This window comes from Apus apus, chromosome 19, assembly GCF_020740795.1.
Source record: "Apus apus isolate bApuApu2 chromosome 19, bApuApu2.pri.cur, whole genome shotgun sequence".
Classification (NCBI taxonomy): Eukaryota; Metazoa; Chordata; class Aves; order Apodiformes; family Apodidae; genus Apus; species Apus apus.
Genome location: NC_067300.1, coordinates 352,299 through 370,462, shown reverse-complemented (window position 1 = coordinate 370,462; position 18,164 = coordinate 352,299). Strand labels below are relative to the sequence as shown.

The following is an 18,164-nucleotide window of genomic DNA, read 5'->3' as shown; positions in this document are numbered from 1 at the left end:
AGCCCTCTCGGTGATCCCCCCACCCCGCCTCCTCCAATCGCCGCCGCCAGGCGGGGCGCGCGAGCCCAGAGCCCCGCGCAGCGCGACAGACGCAGCGCGACGAGCGCCGAGCGACCGATCAGCGGCACCGCCCCGCGGGAGGCCCCGCCCCCCGGACAGGCCCCGCCCCCCCCGGACAGGCCCCGCCCACCCGGACAGGCCCCGCCCACCGGGACCCCCCCCCCGCCCCGGGTCCCGGGGCACCCCCGGCGGGATCATGGGCACCGCAGCCCGGCCCGCCCGGGCCTGACCCCGGGCCTGACCCCGGGCCTGACCCCGGGCCTGACCCCCGCCCTCCCCGCCCTCCCGGCCCCTCTCCCGGCCCGGCCCAGCCGCGCTGCCCGCCTGACCCCGCCGCTTCCCGGCAGAGCGGCCCCATGGCGGCCCCGCGCACCCTCCTGCTCCTCGGCCTGCTCCTCGCGGCCCCGCCGGCCCCGGGGCAGGGGCGGCGGGCACCCCCTCCTCGAGGCCCCTTGGAGACCGTGCAGGCTCAGGCCGGTCTCAGCCTCCCCCAGGTGAGGGGCTGGGGCAGGCCGGGGGGCAGGGCCTGAGCCCCGCGGGGCTGGGGCCGGGAGGGCTGCAGCGCGTCTCCTGCCCGCTCCCCCCGGGCTGGCCCCGCGGGGTGTCCCCTGCCCTGTCCTTGCCTTTCCTCTCCAGCTCTTGACCCCGTGTCGTCCCCCCAGCCCATCCCCGTCAGTCCCTCTCCAGCCCTGGTCCCTCAGCGTCCCCCCAGCCTGTCGCAGTGTCCCCCCCAGCTCATCCCTGCCCGTCCCCCTGCAGGAATGATAGTGTGAGGCACGGGGGTGCCTCCAACCCCCGTCCCCTGTGCCAGGCTCCTGTCTGTCCTGTCCCATCCCTCTGCCAGCCCCACCAGGACAGTCCTGCCCAGGCCACACCAAGGGTCTGGCCTGCAGGGAAGAGGTGCCAAGTGATGGGCTGTGGGTACTCGGGCAGCAGGGTGGGGGCACCCCGTGGGGGTAACCTGGCAGGCAGTGTGAGCCCTGTCCATGCAGCTGGCAGGGAGGTGGTTCCTTGTGGGCATGGCCTCCCGGTGCAGCAACCTGGCGGAGCACAGCCACCGGCTGCAGGCCACTGCGGTGACAGTCACCATCCCGGATGGGCACAGCCTGGCCGTCAGCACCTTCAGAAAGCTGTGAGTGACACGGGCCACTGGGCTGACAGGCAGGGACAGGGACGCTGCAGGCAAGTCAGAGCAGGGCCAGTGCCCTGGGATGGGAATGGGGGACACTGGATGGGATGGGGACACTGCAGCCTGGTTGGAGCAGAGCTCTGGGATGGGCACACCGGGTGGGACAGGGACTCTGGCAGGCAGGTTGGAGCAGGGCCAGTGCCCCAGCCACAGGGTGCAAGGAGGCGAGAGCTGTTCTGGAGCAAAGTGGTGAGGGAATCTCCCCTGGGATGTTCTGTGGCACAAGCCCTGGCCGTGGTGGGCTGGCACCCTGCCACCTGTGCGGCCACCAGCCTATGATGCCCAGACTGGGGAAACTGAGGCACCGAGCAGGCATGTGGTGGCTCCACGACTGCCCAGCCAGGGTCCAGCTTGCAGGTCCTCCCCAGCAGCAGCATGGGGTGAGAGGGGGAGCATCAGTGCATCCCTGAGGGTGTGAGGGGCTGAGCCAGGCTCAGAGCTGCAGGGACAGGAACCCCTCAGGCTCAGCAGGTTTTGGGCTTCGCAGATCTCCATGTGCCTCCCACAGGGTTTGGGACAACCCTTTGAAGCATCTACCCTGGGCAGAAAACTAAGTCTCAAGAGAACAGGTCCCGTGTGTGTCCTGGCATGCAGGGCAAGCAGGGACCCAGGCTGGGTGCTGTGCTGACAGGCTCCTCCTCTCCCCATCCAGGGACGGGATGTGCTGGGAAATCCAGCAGCGCTACCTCCCTGCCCAGGCCCACGGACGTTTCCTCCTGAAGGGTGAGGGGGTGGTGTGAGGGCTGTGGGGACTCCAGGGTGGGACCTCCCATTCTTGCTCTTGGCAAGGCTGTGGTGCTGGTGTCCAGCCCATATCTCACCTCAGGGATCTCCAAGTGCCCTGGTGCTGAATGCTGTCATGGGCAGCTCTGTGGGCTTGTGCCCATGGGCTTGGTGGGGACTGGCACCCCACAGGGTTGCACCCACTCTGCCCCATGTGCATCCTGCTCATGATGAAACGAGGCCCCTGGATGGTACCGGAGCTAACCAGGGTTAAGTGGGACTAACTGGGGCTGTCCTCTGTCATTCCCAGGCCGTGGCTATGGCAGCAAGGTGGACATTGTGGTGGCCGAGACCGACCACAGCAGCTACGCCATCCTCTACTACCAGAAGGGCCGGAGCATCTCGGTCAAGCTCTATGGTGGCTGAGCACCCCAGGGGTCGGGGTGGCAGAGGGCTGGGAAGCCCCCTGTGCTCAGGGGATGCCTATCAGAGCCCTGGAGGACCAAGAGGCAGGGATGGCGTATCCCCATGGGGTTGAGTCCCCAAATGGAGATTTTCATCCCCACACACTGCATGGGGAACAGCCAGTAACCGCCTTCTCTGAGCTGAAAGACCCCTTGGCCCTGAGCTTTGCTGTGGGGTGGGCACAGGGGGCTTTGGGGCAGAGCTTGAGGCCACTGACAGTTTGTCCCTTCTGGCGCAGGACGGACCAGCCAGGTCAGCGATGCCGTCCTGGAGAAGTTTGAGCAGCGCGTCAGGGCTGTGGGTCTGAGTGAAGATGTGATCTACTACTTCCCCATATACGGTGGGTGGCACACAGTCCCCTGGAAGCAGAGGGCACCCACAGCCAGGGCTGTGCCCGGGACAGGCCTGGCAGCGGGGGCTGGGGTCTGGGGAGGGGGAGGCACATCCACAGGGGTTTAAGCAGCCTGTGGCCCCATGTCACCCACAGTAGGGTGGGGGTCTGTCCCCATACTGCAGCCACCCCAGGGACAAGGGTCCAAGGGTGGGGCTGTCCCCCACAGTGTCTCTGGGCTGCAGGGGCTGGGGGTCCCAGGGGCTGGGGGTCCCAGGGGACCAAGAAGGGTGACTACCCCAGGCTCTTTCTCTTCCAGGGTTCTGTGACTCCGCAGACAAGTTTCACATCCTCAATGGTGAGTTGTGGATCCCCGGGGAAGCCCTGGGTCCTCTTGTGTGCCACGCTTGGCCCCATGTGGCTTCTCCCTACCCTGGCTGTGGGCTGGGCATGCTGGACCAGACCCACACCACATCACAGCCATGTCGTCCTGCCCCAGAAGCCCATGGGGCTGCTCTGACACAGGGAGTCTATGCCAGACCACCCCCCAGGATGTGGTCTCTCTGTGCCCTTGTGTGGGGTGAGGAGGTGGCAGACCATCCCCCTGGCAAAGCAAAGCCCTGTTCACATGGGTTAAACTGGGATAAGCAGGGTCTATATTGGTGTTTCCTGGGGTAAGGGCTGGTCTGAGATGGGGTGTCCTGGGACAGGGGCACCCTGGGGTGAGGGGTGGGGTCCCTGGGAACAACTCTATCACTTGTTGGTGTCTGGGCGGGCAGAGGTGGGTCTCCAGCCCTGGTGCTGGGCTCTGACATCTCCCCAGCCCCTCAGCACTCCCCCTTCCTTCCAGAAATGAAGCTGTAGGTGCAGACAGTGTTGACAGGAGGTTCCCAGAGCTCAGCCCTTGCCTCATCCAGCCACTCACAGCCACGCAGGACCCAGCTGGTGTTTGGTCAGACCCTGCTGCTGCTCCACAGCCCTTCGCCCAACCCTGGGGCTTCCTGGTTCCTCCAGCTGCATTTGTCCTTGTCTTGTCCCCCCACAGCTTTGTGACACCCCTGTGCCCTGCAGCAGCCCCAATAAACACCTTGGAGAAGGGTCTGTGTCCAGGCAAGTCACTTCTCAAGCTGCTCCAGCAAGTCCAGGCAGCACCTCCTGGGCTGTCTGCCCTGGCACCCTGTGCCTGGCCTGTGCCAAGTTACTGCTGCAGCTCCCTCTCCCTGAGCCTCATCCCAACCATAGGACAAGAAGGCAGGAATTGTGGGGGTTCCTGATTTTCTCTCGGATACCATCCTGCACGAGTCTGGCTGGTTGGTGTGCAGGGGAAAGCCCCGTGCCTGGGGCCACAGGGCCACATGGGCTTGGGGGGCTCTGGGGACCAATGTAGGATCAGCTCCTTCCCCAGGACAAACTGGAAGATCCCAGAGGGGAAAACCTCAGCCCCATGGTGGTCCTGCTTCCCATCACAGGGCCTCTGGGGCAGTGAAATATCCCATTCCCCTGTCACAGCCCCCCCTTCCCCAAAGGCCATACTCCTGCCTGCAAGGGTTTCCCAAAGCCTGCCTGCAGTGGGGAGCCAGGCAGGGGGTGTGCTCTGCATACTGAGCAGGCTTGGGGGGGCTGCAGGGTCTTGGGCTCAGGGTGTGACCTGGGTAGAGGACCCTTTGCAGGATCCCTCTGCCCTGACAGTCCAGCCCAGCTGAGCCCGTGGGTGTTCTGGGGCGGGGGGGTACGGGGAGCAGCCCCCTGTGGCAGGCTGGTGGGGTGTCCGGCAGCCCCGGGGTGGGGAGCAGCCCCCTGCCCCCGCGCTGACGTTTTGCAATCTTGGTGGAAACCGGTCGCACATGTTGTTTATCAGGGACTTATGCAAGGAGCCGCACGTGACGGGCCCGCAGCCAGAGCCTGCCCTGCTCTGGGGCCACTGTCTGCAGCCACCATCCTGCAGCCCTCGGCCTGTGCCTGGCACAGCCGAGGTGCCAGGGGCCCTGCTCACTCCCAGCCCTGCACCCCACAAGTGGCTGCAGTGAGGGGGAGCCCTGGTGGGGTGGTGGGAGGTGAGGGGAGAGCCCTGTCCTCCTGGCCTGAGGGGCTGGACTCCAAGGATCCCCTTGCACCCAAGCTCAGCTCAGTCTGTGTTCACCTGGTGTGAACCCATTTCTGGGGTGCAAAGGTTGTGCCAAGGGTCTGTGTCCAGGCATCGGGGTGACCCACAGCCCAAGTACCTCTGTCCTGCCTGTGCTCCCCCAGCCTGCCCCACATCACAGCTGGTGCCCTCATGCTACTGAGCTTGCACCCAGCTTTGCCACCCAGTTTCTTGGGCTGGCCCCCAGCTTTGCCACCACCAGGAGGGTGGGCACCTGCTGGGAATCGCCTCCTGCCACTGGGGAGGGAGCTGGGGACACCAGGGCAGCAGGGTGGTTTTGTGTCCTTGCCCCAGCACAGGATTACAGTGGCACCCATGGGTGCTCCGTGCCTCTGGTGCCCAATAGAAAGAGCTGCCCCAGTACCCTGTGCCCCACAGGTGGGCTTGGACAGGGGCTGAGCCCCCAGCCCAGCATGTCAGGGAGCCCCAGCCAAGGTCTCCTGATGCTCAGGCCTGCCTGGATCAGCTTTTGTTTTGTTCTAATAAATCTGCAGGGCTGGGCCCCCGGCAGGGGGTGTGTGGGGGCAGGCTGGGCTCGCAGCGGGGTGCGAGGAATGGAATGTGCTGGGGCAGGGGGGACTGCCAGAGGAAAAATCCAGCTGTTGTGAAAACAGGCTCCTTATGTAAAGAGCCTTGGCAGGGCTGTGCTGTGGGGAGAGCCAGCGGGCATGGCCAGCCCTGCCCAAACCCTGCTGGACCCATGGGTGCTGCTGCCCACACCTGGTGTTCACCCCCAGCCCTCACCCTGCTCAGGGCGTCCCCGAATTAACGGGGAGGGGGGGGCAGCTCAGCACGTGCTGGTGACCCCAAACCAAGAGGGAGGATGTCTCCTAGCCCCTCTTGGCAAAGGGTGCAGGGTGGTGGGGGGTGAAGCACTGGGAGGTCACTTTGGCTTTGTGCTGCTCCTCAGGGAGCCAGGCATCAGGGCAGCCTGGGGCTGGGGTCCTGCTCCTTCCAGCACCCCCACCCCCCACAGCTCTCCATGGTGGGACTCACCCCGGTCAGTGACAGGGCCAGCCAGGATGACTCCTCAGGTGATGCAGGGACGTGGGTCAGGGCAAGGCAGGGGGTCCCCAAGGAGCACCCGAAGGTGCCCATGATCCCCAGGGGTTGGATCAGGGTTGACATTCCCTCCACCTCCCTTGGGCCCCTCTCTGAGCCTGTCCTGCAAGGATGGGGCAGGCAGCAAGCCCTGGCCCCAGGGCCTGGCCCCCTGCCCGGCCCGGCAATGGGGGCTGGGGCAGCTGCGGCGCTGGCTGCGAGCTGTTATTTTTGCTGCCGAGCAGTTTGGCACCCCAAAGCAAACATGTCCTGTCAACAGGAGGTTGCAGGTCCCCCCTCCTGCCCTTTGGCTTGGGTGCTCGCCCCTGCTCTCGGTTGCATAACGGTGTGGGGGGAGGCCGGGCTGGCCCCCCCGGGGGCCGCCGCACAGCCGGCCCATAAATAGGGGCTTGCTGGGCTGTCTGGATGTGCCACTGCCTGATCCTCTCGCTCGGCTCGGCTCGAGGGGACATGCACGCCTCGCTGCTCGGTGTCCTGGGGCTGGCCCTGCTGGGGGCCCTGCACGCGCAGGATGGCATTCCCGTGCAAAGCGACTTCCAGCAGGACAAGGTGACCCAACCCAGCCAGCATTACTGGCCCGGGGGTTCAGGGGTGCTTTGGGGGATCTTCGTCCTACAAGTGGGTGGAGACGGTGTTGCAGGTGGATTTGGGGAGCCCCTGGGGGTTGGTGGCTCCAGAAGGGATGCAGGATCCAGTTTCCAGCCTGTGGGGCAGGACCGAGTAGGTGTGGGGCTGGGCTGTGGCCTGTGCCGTGGGGTGGGGTAGATGGACAGGGGATTTATGGGGGGACTGAGAATAGCAAGCTCAGTTTGACAGGCAGCATGGAGATGGGCCATGGACCCTCCCTCCACACCACAGACCCCATCCACCCCCAATCCAGGGTCCTAAAAATCCAAAAGCTGCTGTGCTGGGGGGTCCCCACGCACCCCTCTGCACTGCCAGCCCCTGGGTGCTGGCAGGCTCAGGGTGCTGGCACTGCCTCCCCCCAGGGGCAGGACCCAGAGCAGCTCCACGCTGGGGAGCCTGGCCCCACAGCCCTGGGCTCCCACTGAGCAGGGGTGGGGGCCACGCTGCCCACTCATCCAGGGAGCCCCCAGAGGGGTCCTGGGTGACAGAGCCACCCTAGGGAGGTGACAGGACTGGCATGTCCTGCAAGGATGGGGGATGGCATGAGCTGCCAGGGTGGTCCCTGCACAGCCCATCTCCAAGGCTGCCAGCTCCCCCCCCAGTGCACTGAGCTGGTAGCCCTGGGGACCAGGCTGGGATGAGCTGAGCTGGCCCCAGGATCCTGACATGCCCCAGGTGGATGTAAATGGCATCTCAGAGCCAGATGGTCCCCTCACCCCCTCCCGGGCCTGGGACGAAGAGGAAGAGAACACCTGAAGTGCTGGGCAATGAAGGGCTCAGTGAGGGGCTCGTGAAGAGCTCTCTGGGCTGCTGGGTTTTGTGGGTGCCAAGAGCTGTAGTAACTCCCGGGGGGACAAAGACCCCAGGATATTGTCCTGCTATGGGCACAGGCTGGCAGGGGATGGGGAGGTGGCCCTGGTGGGGGCTGATGGGGGACTAGGGGGTGAGACATGGGGTCTGCACCCTGCTGGCAACTGAGTGGAGCCTGTGTGCAGCTCACAGGGAGATGGTACACCATTGGCCTGGCCTCCAATTCCAACTGGTTCAAGGACAAGAAGCACCTGATGAAGATGTGCACCACAATCATCTCCACCACTGCAGATGGGAACCTGGAAGTCACCTCCACCTACCCCAAGTAAGAGCATGGGGAGGGGTGGGCAAGCAGGGGGTGCTCCCCCATCCCGGGACGGGGCGGTGGGCTCTGCTGCCATGCCTGAGGCCCCTGACATCCTGGGGCTCTGCTCCCCAGGGGTGACCAGTGTGAGACGAGGAACAGCCTTTACATCAAGACGGAGCAGCCAGGGCGGTTCAGCTACACCAGCCCACGTGAGTGCTGAGCCCCTAGCCCATCCTGCGGGGCAGCCCCTGATGTGCCCCCAGCCCCCAGCCCAGTCCTGCTTGCCTCCTGTCCCTGCCAGAGCTCCTCAGGTCTGGCTCAATGGCTGGTGCTGAGCTGTACCCTCTCTGTCCCCCACAGGCTGGGGCAGCCAGCACAGTATCCATGTGGTGGAGACCAACTACGAGGAGTATGCCTTGGTGGCCACCCAGATCTCCAAGAGCACCAGCTCCTCCACCATGGTGCTGCTCTACAGTATGTCTGCCCTGGGACCTCCCCAGGACCCCTTGGGAGGGCCTTGGTGGGGGATCTTTCCCATGGGAGAAGGGCAGCAGCATCTCACCAAGCTGGGGTGACCCGTGGGATGGCTGGGTTGGAAACTCCTTCCTGGGGAACTTGGCCGTTGCTGGGCTGCCTGTTCCCTGGGGCAGCATGACCCTGCTCTGGGGGATCCAGGGGAACTGCCCTTCACTCTGCTCTTGACTGCAGGCCGGACCAAGGAGCTGAGCCCTGAGCGCCTGGAAAGGTTCACCCAGTTCTCCAGGGAGCAGGGCCTGACGGATGAAGAGATCCTCATCCTGCCCTGGACAGGTAAAAGCTACTGGTGGAAGCAGCTGGGGGGCCAGGGGTGGCAGTGGGGGGCTGGGAGTGAGGTACCCTGGGGGGTTGAGATGAGGAGACCCCCCTGGCTTGTCTCTGCCTCCCTGTGGAGCCAGCGTGGGTCAGCCATGGGGTGTCCCTCTGGGGGGTCCCTCTGGCAGGGGGCAGACCCTCAGCCCCTGATCTCTGCTTTTCTTCCTCCTGCAGACAAATGCATGGCGGATGCTGCCTAGGTGAGTCTGGCCTGGGGCTCAGACCAGCCCAGTGGGAGGGCATGGGTTGTGCTCAGAGCCCCCCCACCCCACAGAGTGCCCATGCCCTTCCATCCCCCCGATGCTGCACCTCTCGGTCGCCCCTGCTGAGGACCCCTCACCCCATCCACATGGGGTGGCTCTTTTGTTATGCCCATCCACTCAGCACAGGGCTGGCAGGGCTGATGTGTCCTCCTGTGTCCCCCCGTGTCCCCCAGCTCAGCTGCTGTCCCCCCTCATCTCTTCCAGGCAGACCCACCACCGCTGCCAGCTGGAGCCCCGAGCGTGCCGGGACCCGTGGCCATCCCGCCCGTCCCCACCGCACCCCACACCGCAGCAGCCTTGGCTCCCCTGCTTCGTGCCCCACTCCTGTGCCCCCCTCCCCATTAAAGCCCATAGAAAACCAGCCCTGCCTGAGACTGTTGGGTCATCGTGGTGGGAGCCCCAGGGGAGCCATGGGGTGGGGAAGCTGGGGTGGTGGCTGGTGCCAGGGGTCAGGGCTGATAGCTCCTGGCCGTGGGAACCACATGCCACAGTGCTGCCTGGCCACCAAGCCTGCCCAGTCCAGGGAGAAGGGGTCCCCAGGGATTCCTGCTGCAGGAATCTGCCCCCTTGGGCACCCTGGGCTACTCCAACCTCACCATCTCAGTTTTCCCTGGCAGCATGGGGATGGGGCAAAGGGCAATTGCAGGGGGGTCTCTCAAAAAATGTGAGGGCAGGATGGACATGAACCGGAGTGACATGAGGGACATGAATGCTCCCACTCAGGGGCTGGGAGCGTGGGATGTAGCTCAGGCCTGGCCACCCACCTGCTCACCATGCCATGAGCCCAGACCCTCTTCAGGAACAGGTCCTGCTGTCCCCTCTGCCAGCAGCCTGGCCAAGCCACAAACCCTTCTTGGGGACATGGATTGTGGCTCAACCAGCTAAGACACCAGCCCAACCATCCTCCTTGAGGCAGGATCCATCCCAGAGCTGCCAGACCCTGGGGCCAGAAGGCAACAGGCAGGAGTGGGGCACTTGGGGGCACCCTCATTTCCCACCCCAGGCACAGCACTGAGCATGGGGCATTGCTGTGTCCCCAAAGTGCTCTGGGCTGGGCTGGCACAAAGCTGCATTTATCTGGGACTGAGTGATTAGAGAGGGAAGCAGACAATGCTGTAACCTAACACGGGTACAAGTTATCTCTCTGCTTGTGTAAGCTGTTGCATAAAGCTGGGGGGGCAGGGGATGCTGCCAGCAGCGGGGCTATAAAGGGGGTGCAGGAAGAGGCAGGTCTGCAGCCTCTCCTGCCCCACAGCGAGGATGGCTGCGGTGCTGCCCAGCCTGGCCCTGCCCCTGCTCTGCCTGCTGCAGGCAGCTGCCGAGGTACCCGTGCAGCCAGACTTCAGCACCGAGAAGGTAATGGCACAAGGTCCTGCCTGGGGCAGGGTGCCCCCACTGCCGCCCCCCACAGCTGGGCACCTCCGAGTACCCCCTGTACTGGTCCTGAGCTGACTCCAGGGCAGCTTCCTGGAGAGCAGGGATGCCCGAGCACAGCTGGCTCAGTCCTGGCTGGCTCCTGACGTCTGTGGCCAGACCCAGATGGTGTCGCTGCAGGGACATGAACACTCAGGGCCACGATGCTCCTGAGTGTGTGACACTTACCCAGGGAACGTGGACAAGATGCTGCTCCCAGCTCCTGGCACAGGGCAAGGCAGGGTGCTCTGCAAGCAGGTGGATGGCAGGTCCCCATGTTAGGCTGGCTGGTCCCCACAGAGGGTGGCAGGTCCCCCACTGCAGACTGGCAGATCTCCATGGCTTTCCCAAACCCCTGGTGATGTTCTGCTCCAGTTTGTAGGGACATGGTATGTTGTAGCTGCTGTTTCCAACTGCCCTGTGTTCCTGAAGATGAGGGACGGGATGAAGTCATCCATCACCACAATCAGCTTCACTCCAGAGGGGAACCTGGCCATGAGGCTTGTCTGGCCGATGTGAGTACCTGCCCTGAACCTGTCCCTCTTGTGCCAGGCGACTCTCCTCCCTACCAAGGTGGTGTGGCAAGGAGCATCCTCCTCCCTGCCCCACAGTACCAGGTCCTGCCCACACCCTGGCATGTCCCCTGGGCAGGGTGGGCTCTGCCCTGCACCCCCCACCCCACTGCCCTCCCACATGGCATCCAGTCACCTTTGCCCATTTCCATTTTCCCTTTCCAGGCTGGACACATGCCAAAGGATTGAGCTGCTCTACCAGCAAAGCGGGCAGGCAGGGCACTATGTGGGTATGTGTGGGCAGAAGGGATCGGAACCTTGGACACTCTGAAATGGAGGGTGGGCATCACTGGTCCCCCAGGCCTGGGGAGCTGGAGGGGGGTGGAGAAGTGGTGAGAGGTGGTACCATGGGTGGGCACTGGGCTCTGCCCCATCACGCAGGGGTTCCCTTCTCATACCTCTCTGGGGCAAATCTGGGGCCCAGGCCATGGCAGTGCCCGGGCTGAGCCACGTTGCTCAGCCGAGCGCTATCTGGGGTCTTTCAGCAGCACAGGAGAAGAGGGACCTGCGAGTGATGGAGACGGACTACAGCCACTATGCCATCATGCACCAGGTCCAGCAGGACAAGCAGGGGCCCAGCACAGCACTGCAGCTCCTCAGTGGGTGTCGGGAGCAGGGATGGGCACCCTCGGGACCTCGGGAGGGATCCAGGCACCAGCAGGGAGGAGGGGCTGGGATCACCACCACCACCCAGGGCCACCAACTTCAGCACCCAGTGTGCTGCCACCCGGGGAATTAATTTTGGGGTGAATGAAACCTTACACAAAAAGAATCTCTGGTTGATTGTGGTTTGAGGTGAAGCCCCCCCTGCAGGGTGCCAGCCTGGCTGTGGATCCCCAGCCCCCCAAGCTGCCCCATACCACCCCAGGTGGGTGGGTTGCTCATCCCGAGGGGCTTGTGTCCCTTTGCTGCCAGCCCAGGGCAGCTGTGGGTGCCCAGTGTCCACCCTGCACCTCCACAGCTTTGCTTTTACCCTCCCCTGGGGTCCTGTCACTGCCCCATGAGAGCCAGACCTCATGGGACTTGCTGCTGGGCTCCCCACATTCACCAGCCCCTGCATTGGATGTCTGCCTGCAGCAAGGGAGCAGGACGTGAGCCCCCAACTCCTGCAGAAGTTCAGAGGGTTCATACCCAGTGTGGGCCTGACCGAGGACATGCTGACCATCCTGCCCAAGTCGGGTGAGTGCCAGGGGGGTGTGGGATGGCACCCCTAGCCCCTCTGCATGGAGACATGGCATTGGGGGGGTGCTCAGGACTCTCCCCATCCCATGCTCACCCTTCTCTTTACTTCTTACCAGATGAGTGCATCGAGAACATCAGGTGAGCATGGCTGCAGCCAGCCAGGTCTCTTTCCTGGCCTGGCCTGAGCAGGGACCTGCAGCCCCCCAGAAACCCCCCGCCTGCCTCAGGCTCTGCCTCATGATGACTGTCCCCTGTTCTGTCTGTCCTGCCTCCCCACAGCTGAAGGGACTGTGTGTCCCCCAGAGCTGCTAGAAACCAGGCTCTGCTCCCACTACCTGGTGCCCCTTCCCATCCTCCCAGCCAGGCTCTGCTGGACCCTCTGCCAGGATCACCCCTCACCCTCTGAAATAAATAGATGCAGAAGCTGCCCCAGAGCTCAGTGATTTTATTGGCAGGAGCAGGGGTGCTGCCAGGGTCCCTAGACACCCTGAGACAGGGCTCCTGGATCCAGCCTTTCCTCTCAGCACTTCCAGGATGTTGGGGGGCCCCTTTGCTGTGCTGTTTGCTGCACCCAGCAGAGTGAGGATGAGGAGCAGGGGATGGTGAGGGTGTACAAGGGCAGGCATGGCAGCAGGGGAGGATGGAGCTGGGCTGAGCAAGGGTTTGTGCAGCTCAGCTGAGCAGACAGCAGGTCTGGGCAGGGTTAAGCAGTCGGGCTGCCAAGCCCTGCCTACACAGCTCAGCTTGTCCCCAGGACACCCTGACCCCTGCTCAGACCCCCAGGGCCACCAGGTGGGAGTGGGGCTGTGCTGGCACTGCCCAGGGTGAATGCACAGCAGGGCTGGGACCCCCCGGTCCAGCCTCCCAGCCCCCTTGGTCCCCCCATCTGCCCACTGGCTGAGGTAGGACCATGCTGCAGTGAGCCCTAAGGGCAGCATCCAGCCCCCCCACCTCCCATGGGGTGCAGACAGCCCCTGCCACCCCCCTGCCCTGTCCCCCTGCCCAGAGCAGGGGTGTCTCAGTGCCCAGCCAGGCACAGGGCTGCAAGAAAACACCACGGGCCCTCTTGGGAATGTGACCCCAGCAGCCCATCAGAGCCAGGGCACAGGACACCCAGGAAAGGAGGGGGTGACCATCCTCTGCCTGTGCCACTCCAGGCACATCCTGCTTTGTGGACCCCGGGCACCCCAGAGAAGGGGAGGGACCCCTCACAGGCACTTGGGGTGTGGGGTTGTGCCAGATGCGTTTGGGCACCATCCCAGGGGCAGTTGCCAGCCTGGCCCGGGGAGTGGGTCACCGAGCCCCTTTGTCACCAGGTGACAGTGCTGCCATGACCCATACTGGGAAGAACTTCACTGCCCCTCCCAGCAGCCCTTTGGCAACCAGTTGGGAAACAAAAACTCTCTTTGTTCTTTCACAAGTAGGGAAAATCCTGAATTTCAGCACTTGTGCAACAGTTCCTGCAGGCCCCCTTCTCAGCCCCTTCCCTGGGCTTGCAGGCATTTCCCTTCTTCCGCAAGACCAGGCTGTTTGCCCTGGGGTGATTTCAGCCCTTCCAAACCACCAGCTGACCCAAGCCAATGCAACCAGCACCCCCATGGGCTGGGCAGGCTGGCGATATAAATCCAGCAGCCCCAGCACCTCTCTCCATCCTGCTGGCCAAGGTGAAGGAGGCAGCTGCAGGATGAGGCCACTGGGGCTGAGCCTGGGGCTGGCCCTGCTCTGCTTGCTGAGCACCAAGGCTGAGGACCCTGGAGCTGCAGGGCTGGACAAGAACAAGGTGATCCACAACATCCTGGGGAAGGGAAGGTGGGACTGTCACTCTGGTCACTAGGGTAGGCACTGGAGAGGTGTATGGGCACTGGGGATGGCTGGGGGCCCCACAGTCACCCCTGGGAGCAGTCACCCAGGTCCAGCATAGGTACCTCAGAGGGATTTGGATGCCCAGAGGGAATGGGGGTATCCCATGGCTTGAGGGTGTCCTGGCTCAGTCCCTGAGGAAGGGACAATCCCTGCCTGCCCCTCTGGGCTCACAGCCTGTGCTCACTGCCAGGTTGCAGGGCAATGGCACATTGTTGCTCTGGCCTCCGACTCCGAGAGCTACCTCCAGAAGAAGGACGAGCTGAAGATGGCCATGGCCAAAATCGTGGTCCTGGGAGAGGGTGACTTGAAGATCTCCTTTGCAATTCCCACGTAAGTGCCAAGTGCTTCTCTCCATGGGCTTCACAGACTGATCTCCTCCCTGGATCTTCACCAGTGGGTCTCCATCTGGGAGCCTCTTCCCAGCACCCACCAAGGTCCTAGGCAGGGGGTGAGGTAGGACCACCAGCCCTGCAGTTTAAAGGAGGGGCTCAGGAGAGCTGCCGTGTGAGGATCCCTTCTCAGGGCCACACCAGCCAAGGGCAGTCCCTCCACAGAGGCTGAGACACCCCACTGCTCCCAGCAGGGTGGTAAGGGACAGGACCCTATGATAAAAGCTTTCCCAACAGGAAAAACCTCATTCCAGAAGCTTGGAGCATGAGGAAGGAAAGGGCTGTGTGACCCCATGGGACAAACCTCAGGTGCCAGGGCTGTGTCCTGCCAGCCCAGGCACCCATTGCTCCAAGGGTGGCGTCTGCCCCCCCCGCCCCTGCCACACGTCCCTGAATGGCAAGTCCCACATTTGGGGTAGTGACCCTGAAGCCACCACCCCCAAGGGAGGGGAGAGGGGTCACCTCACCCCAGCTGGATCATTCTTCCCTCTTTTTCAGCCCGGAGGGGTGTAAGAAATTTGAGTCACTCTACAAACAAACAGGCATCCCTGGACAATACTACAGCACCGGTAAGTGGGGCAGCCCAGACCTGAGTGCGGCACCTCCCGGCCTCCCTGCCTGAAGCAGCTGGTTGTCCCGGGGTACCAGGCCCCCAAGGGGACCTCTACTCAGGTCCTGTGTGGGACACCCCTCTACAGACAGCTGCCAGGTCGTGTCTGTGCCAGGGCTGGTGTCCCACCAGCATGACAGAGCCCTCTGCTCCCTGCCTCTGGGAAGCTGCTCTGGGACAAGACACGTTCAGACTAGGCTTAAACCCTGGGGAAAAGCTGGTTCGTTCTGCCAAGGGGCTGGGGTTTATGTTCCCAAGGGATGAAGCGGGAGCATCTTCCCACCATCTCCTGCCCAAAGATTAGCCTGACACTGGCTGGGCTACTTCAGGGTCTACAGCGACCATCTCTGACCCTCCTGTGGTCACATCTGCTGCAACCTGTGGGCTCCCCCAGGCTCTCGGAGGGGCCTTAGCCAGAAGAAAAACCAGGGGGGGAAACACAGAAGACAGATGGGGTGGGTGGGCCTGGCCTGGCACCCTGACCTGCTCCCTGAGAGTCCTCAGGAGGAAGTCGCTGAGTTTTCACTTTCCTCCATCTTTTACAGACAGAGGCAACAAAACGGTGCAGGTGGTGGACACCGATGGCAAGACCTACGCGGTGGTCTTTGCCACCAGAGTGAAGGCTGGGAAGCCCCTGCACATGCTGAGGCTCTACAGTGCGTAGCCAGGGGTACCCCCATGGGAGGAAGGCTGGGACATGTCGGGGGGCTCAGGGTGCCCAGAGGCTGGGACCCAGACACCTCTTTGCAGCTGCCCTCCTGCCCCAGGTGGGGCTGGGAGCGGGGCTGAGGCTGCTGCGTGTCCCTGTGCCCCGAGTGGTGGGGCAGGGGCAGTGCTTTGGGGCTGGCAGACGGGGCTCAGGCTTCTGTGCTCTGCTGAGAGGCCACAGCCTGAAATGGGGGGAAAGCAGGGGTCCTGCTGCAAGGGAGGCAGAAACGATGGGGATGGGAACCAAGAGAGTAGACACTGTAGTGGTGCCAGGACCTCTGCTTCATCCTGCCCCCTGGGAGGGGTGATTCCTCTGCTTGACCACCACTGCTCTCCAGAATCTCCACCAGTCCTGCAGCCCTCTCAAAGATACCATCACCCATCCCATCCTTGCCTGCTGCCCAAGAGATGCAGGGACAGGCCACAGCCTGGAGCTAACTTGGCTTGTTGCCTTTAGGCAGAACCCGGGAGGTAAGCCCCGAAATCACAGCACAGTTCAAGAAGCTGGCAAAGGAGAAGAGCTTCACTGATGAGATGATCCGGATGCTGCCCAGGCAGGGTGAGCACTTCCAGGGGCAGCCTGGGCTGGCCAGGTTGTTACAGGGAGCCACCACTCCATGGTCTGGGCTGACAGGAGAAAGTGCTCTGGCTTTAGCACATCATGGCTTAGACCAGAGGAGGTCATGAGGTTGGTGAAGGGGTTAGAGGGCATGCCTTATGAGGAGCAGCTGAAGGCACTTGGTATATTCAGCCTGGAGAAGAGGAGACTGAGGGGAGGCTTCATGGCAGCTACTGCTTCCTCATTAGGGAAGGAGGAGGAGGAAGCACTGACTGGTGACCAACAATAGGACCCAAGGGAACAGTGCAAAGATGTGCAGGGGGAGGTTTGGGTTGGACATTAGGAAGAGATTCTTCACCCAGAGGCTGGTGGAGCACTGGAAGAGGCTCCCCAGGGAAGCAGGAATGGCACTGAGCCTGACAATATTCAAGAAACACTTGGACAACACCCTCAGGGACATGATGTGAACTTTGGGGTTGTCCTGTTCTTGGGCGGGAGCTGGACTGGGTGATCCAGGGTGTCCAAGGAGGTGGCTGAGCCACAATCCCTGGAGACATCTAAACAAACAGATGTGGTGCCAGGGGACAGGGCTGAGTGGTGGATGTGGCAGAGTTAGGGTAGTGGTTGGACTCAATGATCTTGAAGGTCTTTTCCAACCAGGATACTGTGATCCTGTGATTTCTGAGTTGTCTGTTTTGGGGGCTAAATGGGACCTGGCAGAACACAGCCCCGGACTCAGCCTTTCTCTTTGTTTCCACAGAGGAATGCAGCCTGGATGAGGTGTAGGTGAGTTGCTGCAGTTCAACATGGGGTATGTAATATTCCCAGTCAGAAATTGCCCCCGATGGTGTCCCAGCAAGGGCCACCATAAGCTCCTTGAATTGCTCTGGGGACTGAGTTGTTCACACCTGAGCTCTCACCCAGGTAGGACTGTTCACTCTGCAGCAGGAACCCCAGGGTGCAACTGCCCATGCACTGAAGGGCACATGAACCAAATCCATGGGTTCCGTGGAGAAACAGCTGCAGAGCTCATCGAGGGAGGGCTGGGACACTGACATCTGCCAAAGGGACTTTGGGCTTCTGGGTTGGCAAAACCAGCCAGAGGTTGGGTTGGTGTCTCACTACGCAAAATGTGGTTGCTGTTGGCCTACCCTGGCATTGTTTTCCACCCCAGCAGCACACATTCAGTGGCAAAGGTTAGCTAGAAACCCATTGCTGGAGATGGCTCACCCTAAGAGCTGGGGGAACTGGAAGAGAACACACTGATCCTGGTGGAAGACCCTGCTGGTCCCTCTCCATTGGCTGCCTCACCTCAAATACTCATCCCACCTCTCCTGGCTGTTTTCTAGGAAGAGGGGCTGTCTGGTGAGTGCTCCACCTGAACCATGCAAGACATAGGCTCTGAAGATCCAGGCTGCTGCTCCACCATCCTTCTGCCCAGTTCCTACATCTCCTGCTCCTCTGGTACCTAGTCCCTCGCTTTTTCCAAATAAACAGAAACCCTCCCCAGAGCCTGGTGTAGCTGTGTGTGGGGAACCTGGGGTGCTGGGGCATGTGGTCCCTCTTGCTGTCCTCCTGGGATCTGTGGATGGTGAAGAGCCAGGGGCAATGCTGGGCTGAGCTGGCCTAGCTGAGGGTATTTTTGGAGCTCACCAGGTTTTTCTCTCCTGGGTGCCTCCTGTAAGGCAGGATCCAGGCAGAGGGGAAGGAAGGGTGCAAGGAGCCTGGAAAGCCTGTGGGTGCAGGTTGCTGTGGGATTTGGCAACAGAGATCAAGGTTGAAATTTAGAGGGCTGTCCTTCCCTTCCTGCTCTGTTCATCTCCTCACATCCACCCAGGAGAAACCACAGGCTGCCCATGGTAACTTGTGCCCCCAGGGAAACCCTGGTGCCTCACACGTGGTCATCTCCAGGGTTTGACCAGTGTTCACAGGCATTGAGGTCTGGCAGGATATGAAGCAGCTTGTTCCTCTCCTGGAAAAGGAAATTCCTCCAGTTTCATCTCTGCTGACCCTTCCACCCTGCACATCTCTGGCCA

The 18,164-nt window shown here is 62.6% G+C and overlaps 4 protein-coding genes across 5 annotated transcripts; all 4 read left to right on the top strand.

Annotated features, from left to right (window-relative positions):
- The first annotated feature begins 348 nt into the window (after nt 1-348).
- On the top strand, nt 349-3,866 carry C8G (complement C8 gamma chain). Its single transcript, XM_051636635.1, has 7 exons — nt 349-554; nt 1,053-1,192; nt 1,902-1,972; nt 2,283-2,390; nt 2,676-2,777; nt 3,088-3,126; nt 3,619-3,866. Exons 1-7 carry the CDS (start codon nt 417-419, stop codon nt 3,630-3,632), a joined length of 612 nt encoding a protein of 203 aa, XP_051492595.1. The 5' UTR covers nt 349-416; the 3' UTR covers nt 3,633-3,866.
- A 2,496-nt stretch (nt 3,867-6,362) lies between these two features.
- Nucleotides 6,363-9,193, top strand: LOC127392663 (lipocalin-like). The gene is made up of 7 exons (XM_051636880.1): nt 6,363-6,522; nt 7,596-7,735; nt 7,850-7,926; nt 8,078-8,191; nt 8,426-8,527; nt 8,744-8,769; nt 9,037-9,193. The coding sequence occupies exons 1-6, from the start codon at nt 6,379-6,381 to the stop codon at nt 8,767-8,769; spliced, it is 603 nt and encodes a 200-aa protein (XP_051492840.1). The 5' UTR covers nt 6,363-6,378; the 3' UTR covers nt 9,037-9,193.
- Nucleotides 9,194-9,284: 91 nt separating this feature from the next.
- On the top strand, nt 9,285-12,425 carry LOC127392664 (lipocalin-15-like). 2 transcript variants are annotated; one of them, XM_051636882.1, is made up of 7 exons: nt 9,285-10,188; nt 10,621-10,760; nt 10,983-11,047; nt 11,306-11,416; nt 11,895-11,996; nt 12,116-12,137; nt 12,279-12,425. In XM_051636882.1, exons 1-7 carry the CDS (start codon nt 10,093-10,095, stop codon nt 12,280-12,282), a joined length of 540 nt encoding a protein of 179 aa, XP_051492842.1. In that variant the 5' UTR covers nt 9,285-10,092; the 3' UTR covers nt 12,283-12,425. The 2 variants fall into 2 exon arrangements, with proteins under 2 accessions (XP_051492842.1, XP_051492841.1); XM_051636881.1 differs by having other exon boundaries at nt 11,303-11,416.
- Nucleotides 12,426-13,593: 1,168 nt separating this feature from the next.
- On the top strand, nt 13,594-17,625 carry LCNL1 (lipocalin like 1). Its single transcript, XM_051636706.1, has 7 exons — nt 13,594-13,779; nt 14,053-14,192; nt 14,750-14,820; nt 15,407-15,517; nt 16,027-16,128; nt 16,889-16,914; nt 17,478-17,625. The coding sequence occupies exons 1-6, from the start codon at nt 13,597-13,599 to the stop codon at nt 16,912-16,914; spliced, it is 633 nt and encodes a 210-aa protein (XP_051492666.1). The 5' UTR covers nt 13,594-13,596; the 3' UTR covers nt 17,478-17,625.
- Nucleotides 17,626-18,164: the final 539 nt, after the last annotated feature.

Bases quoted from the DNA above. Each gene is read 5' to 3' on its own strand.
- C8G (XM_051636635.1), top strand. From the start codon at position 417: ATGGCGGCCCCGCGCACCCTCCTGCTCCTCGGCCTGCTCCTCGCGGCC. The intron at 555-1,052 runs GTGAGGGGCTGG...CTGTCCATGCAG, and splicing joins CCGGTCTCAGCCTCCCCCAG to CTGGCAGGGAGGTGGTTCCT. The intron at 2,391-2,675 runs GTGGCTGAGCAC...CTTCTGGCGCAG, and splicing joins CATCTCGGTCAAGCTCTATG to GACGGACCAGCCAGGTCAGC.
- LOC127392663 (XM_051636880.1), top strand. From the start codon at position 6,379: ATGTGCCACTGCCTGATCCTCTCGCTCGGCTCGGCTCGAGGGGACATG. The intron at 8,192-8,425 runs GTATGTCTGCCC...TCTTGACTGCAG, and splicing joins CACCATGGTGCTGCTCTACA to GCCGGACCAAGGAGCTGAGC. The intron at 8,528-8,743 runs GTAAAAGCTACT...TTCCTCCTGCAG, and splicing joins CCTCATCCTGCCCTGGACAG to ACAAATGCATGGCGGATGCT.
- LOC127392664 (XM_051636881.1), top strand. From the start codon at position 10,093: ATGGCTGCGGTGCTGCCCAGCCTGGCCCTGCCCCTGCTCTGCCTGCTG. The intron at 11,048-11,302 runs GTATGTGTGGGC...GGGGTCTTTCAG, and splicing joins GCAGGCAGGGCACTATGTGG to CAGCACAGGAGAAGAGGGAC. The intron at 11,997-12,115 runs GTGAGTGCCAGG...ACTTCTTACCAG, and splicing joins GACCATCCTGCCCAAGTCGG to ATGAGTGCATCGAGAACATC.
- LCNL1 (XM_051636706.1), top strand. From the start codon at position 13,597: ATGGGCTGGGCAGGCTGGCGATATAAATCCAGCAGCCCCAGCACCTCT. The intron at 14,821-15,406 runs GTAAGTGGGGCA...CATCTTTTACAG, and splicing joins TGGACAATACTACAGCACCG to ACAGAGGCAACAAAACGGTG. The intron at 16,129-16,888 runs GTGAGCACTTCC...TTGTTTCCACAG, and splicing joins CCGGATGCTGCCCAGGCAGG to AGGAATGCAGCCTGGATGAG.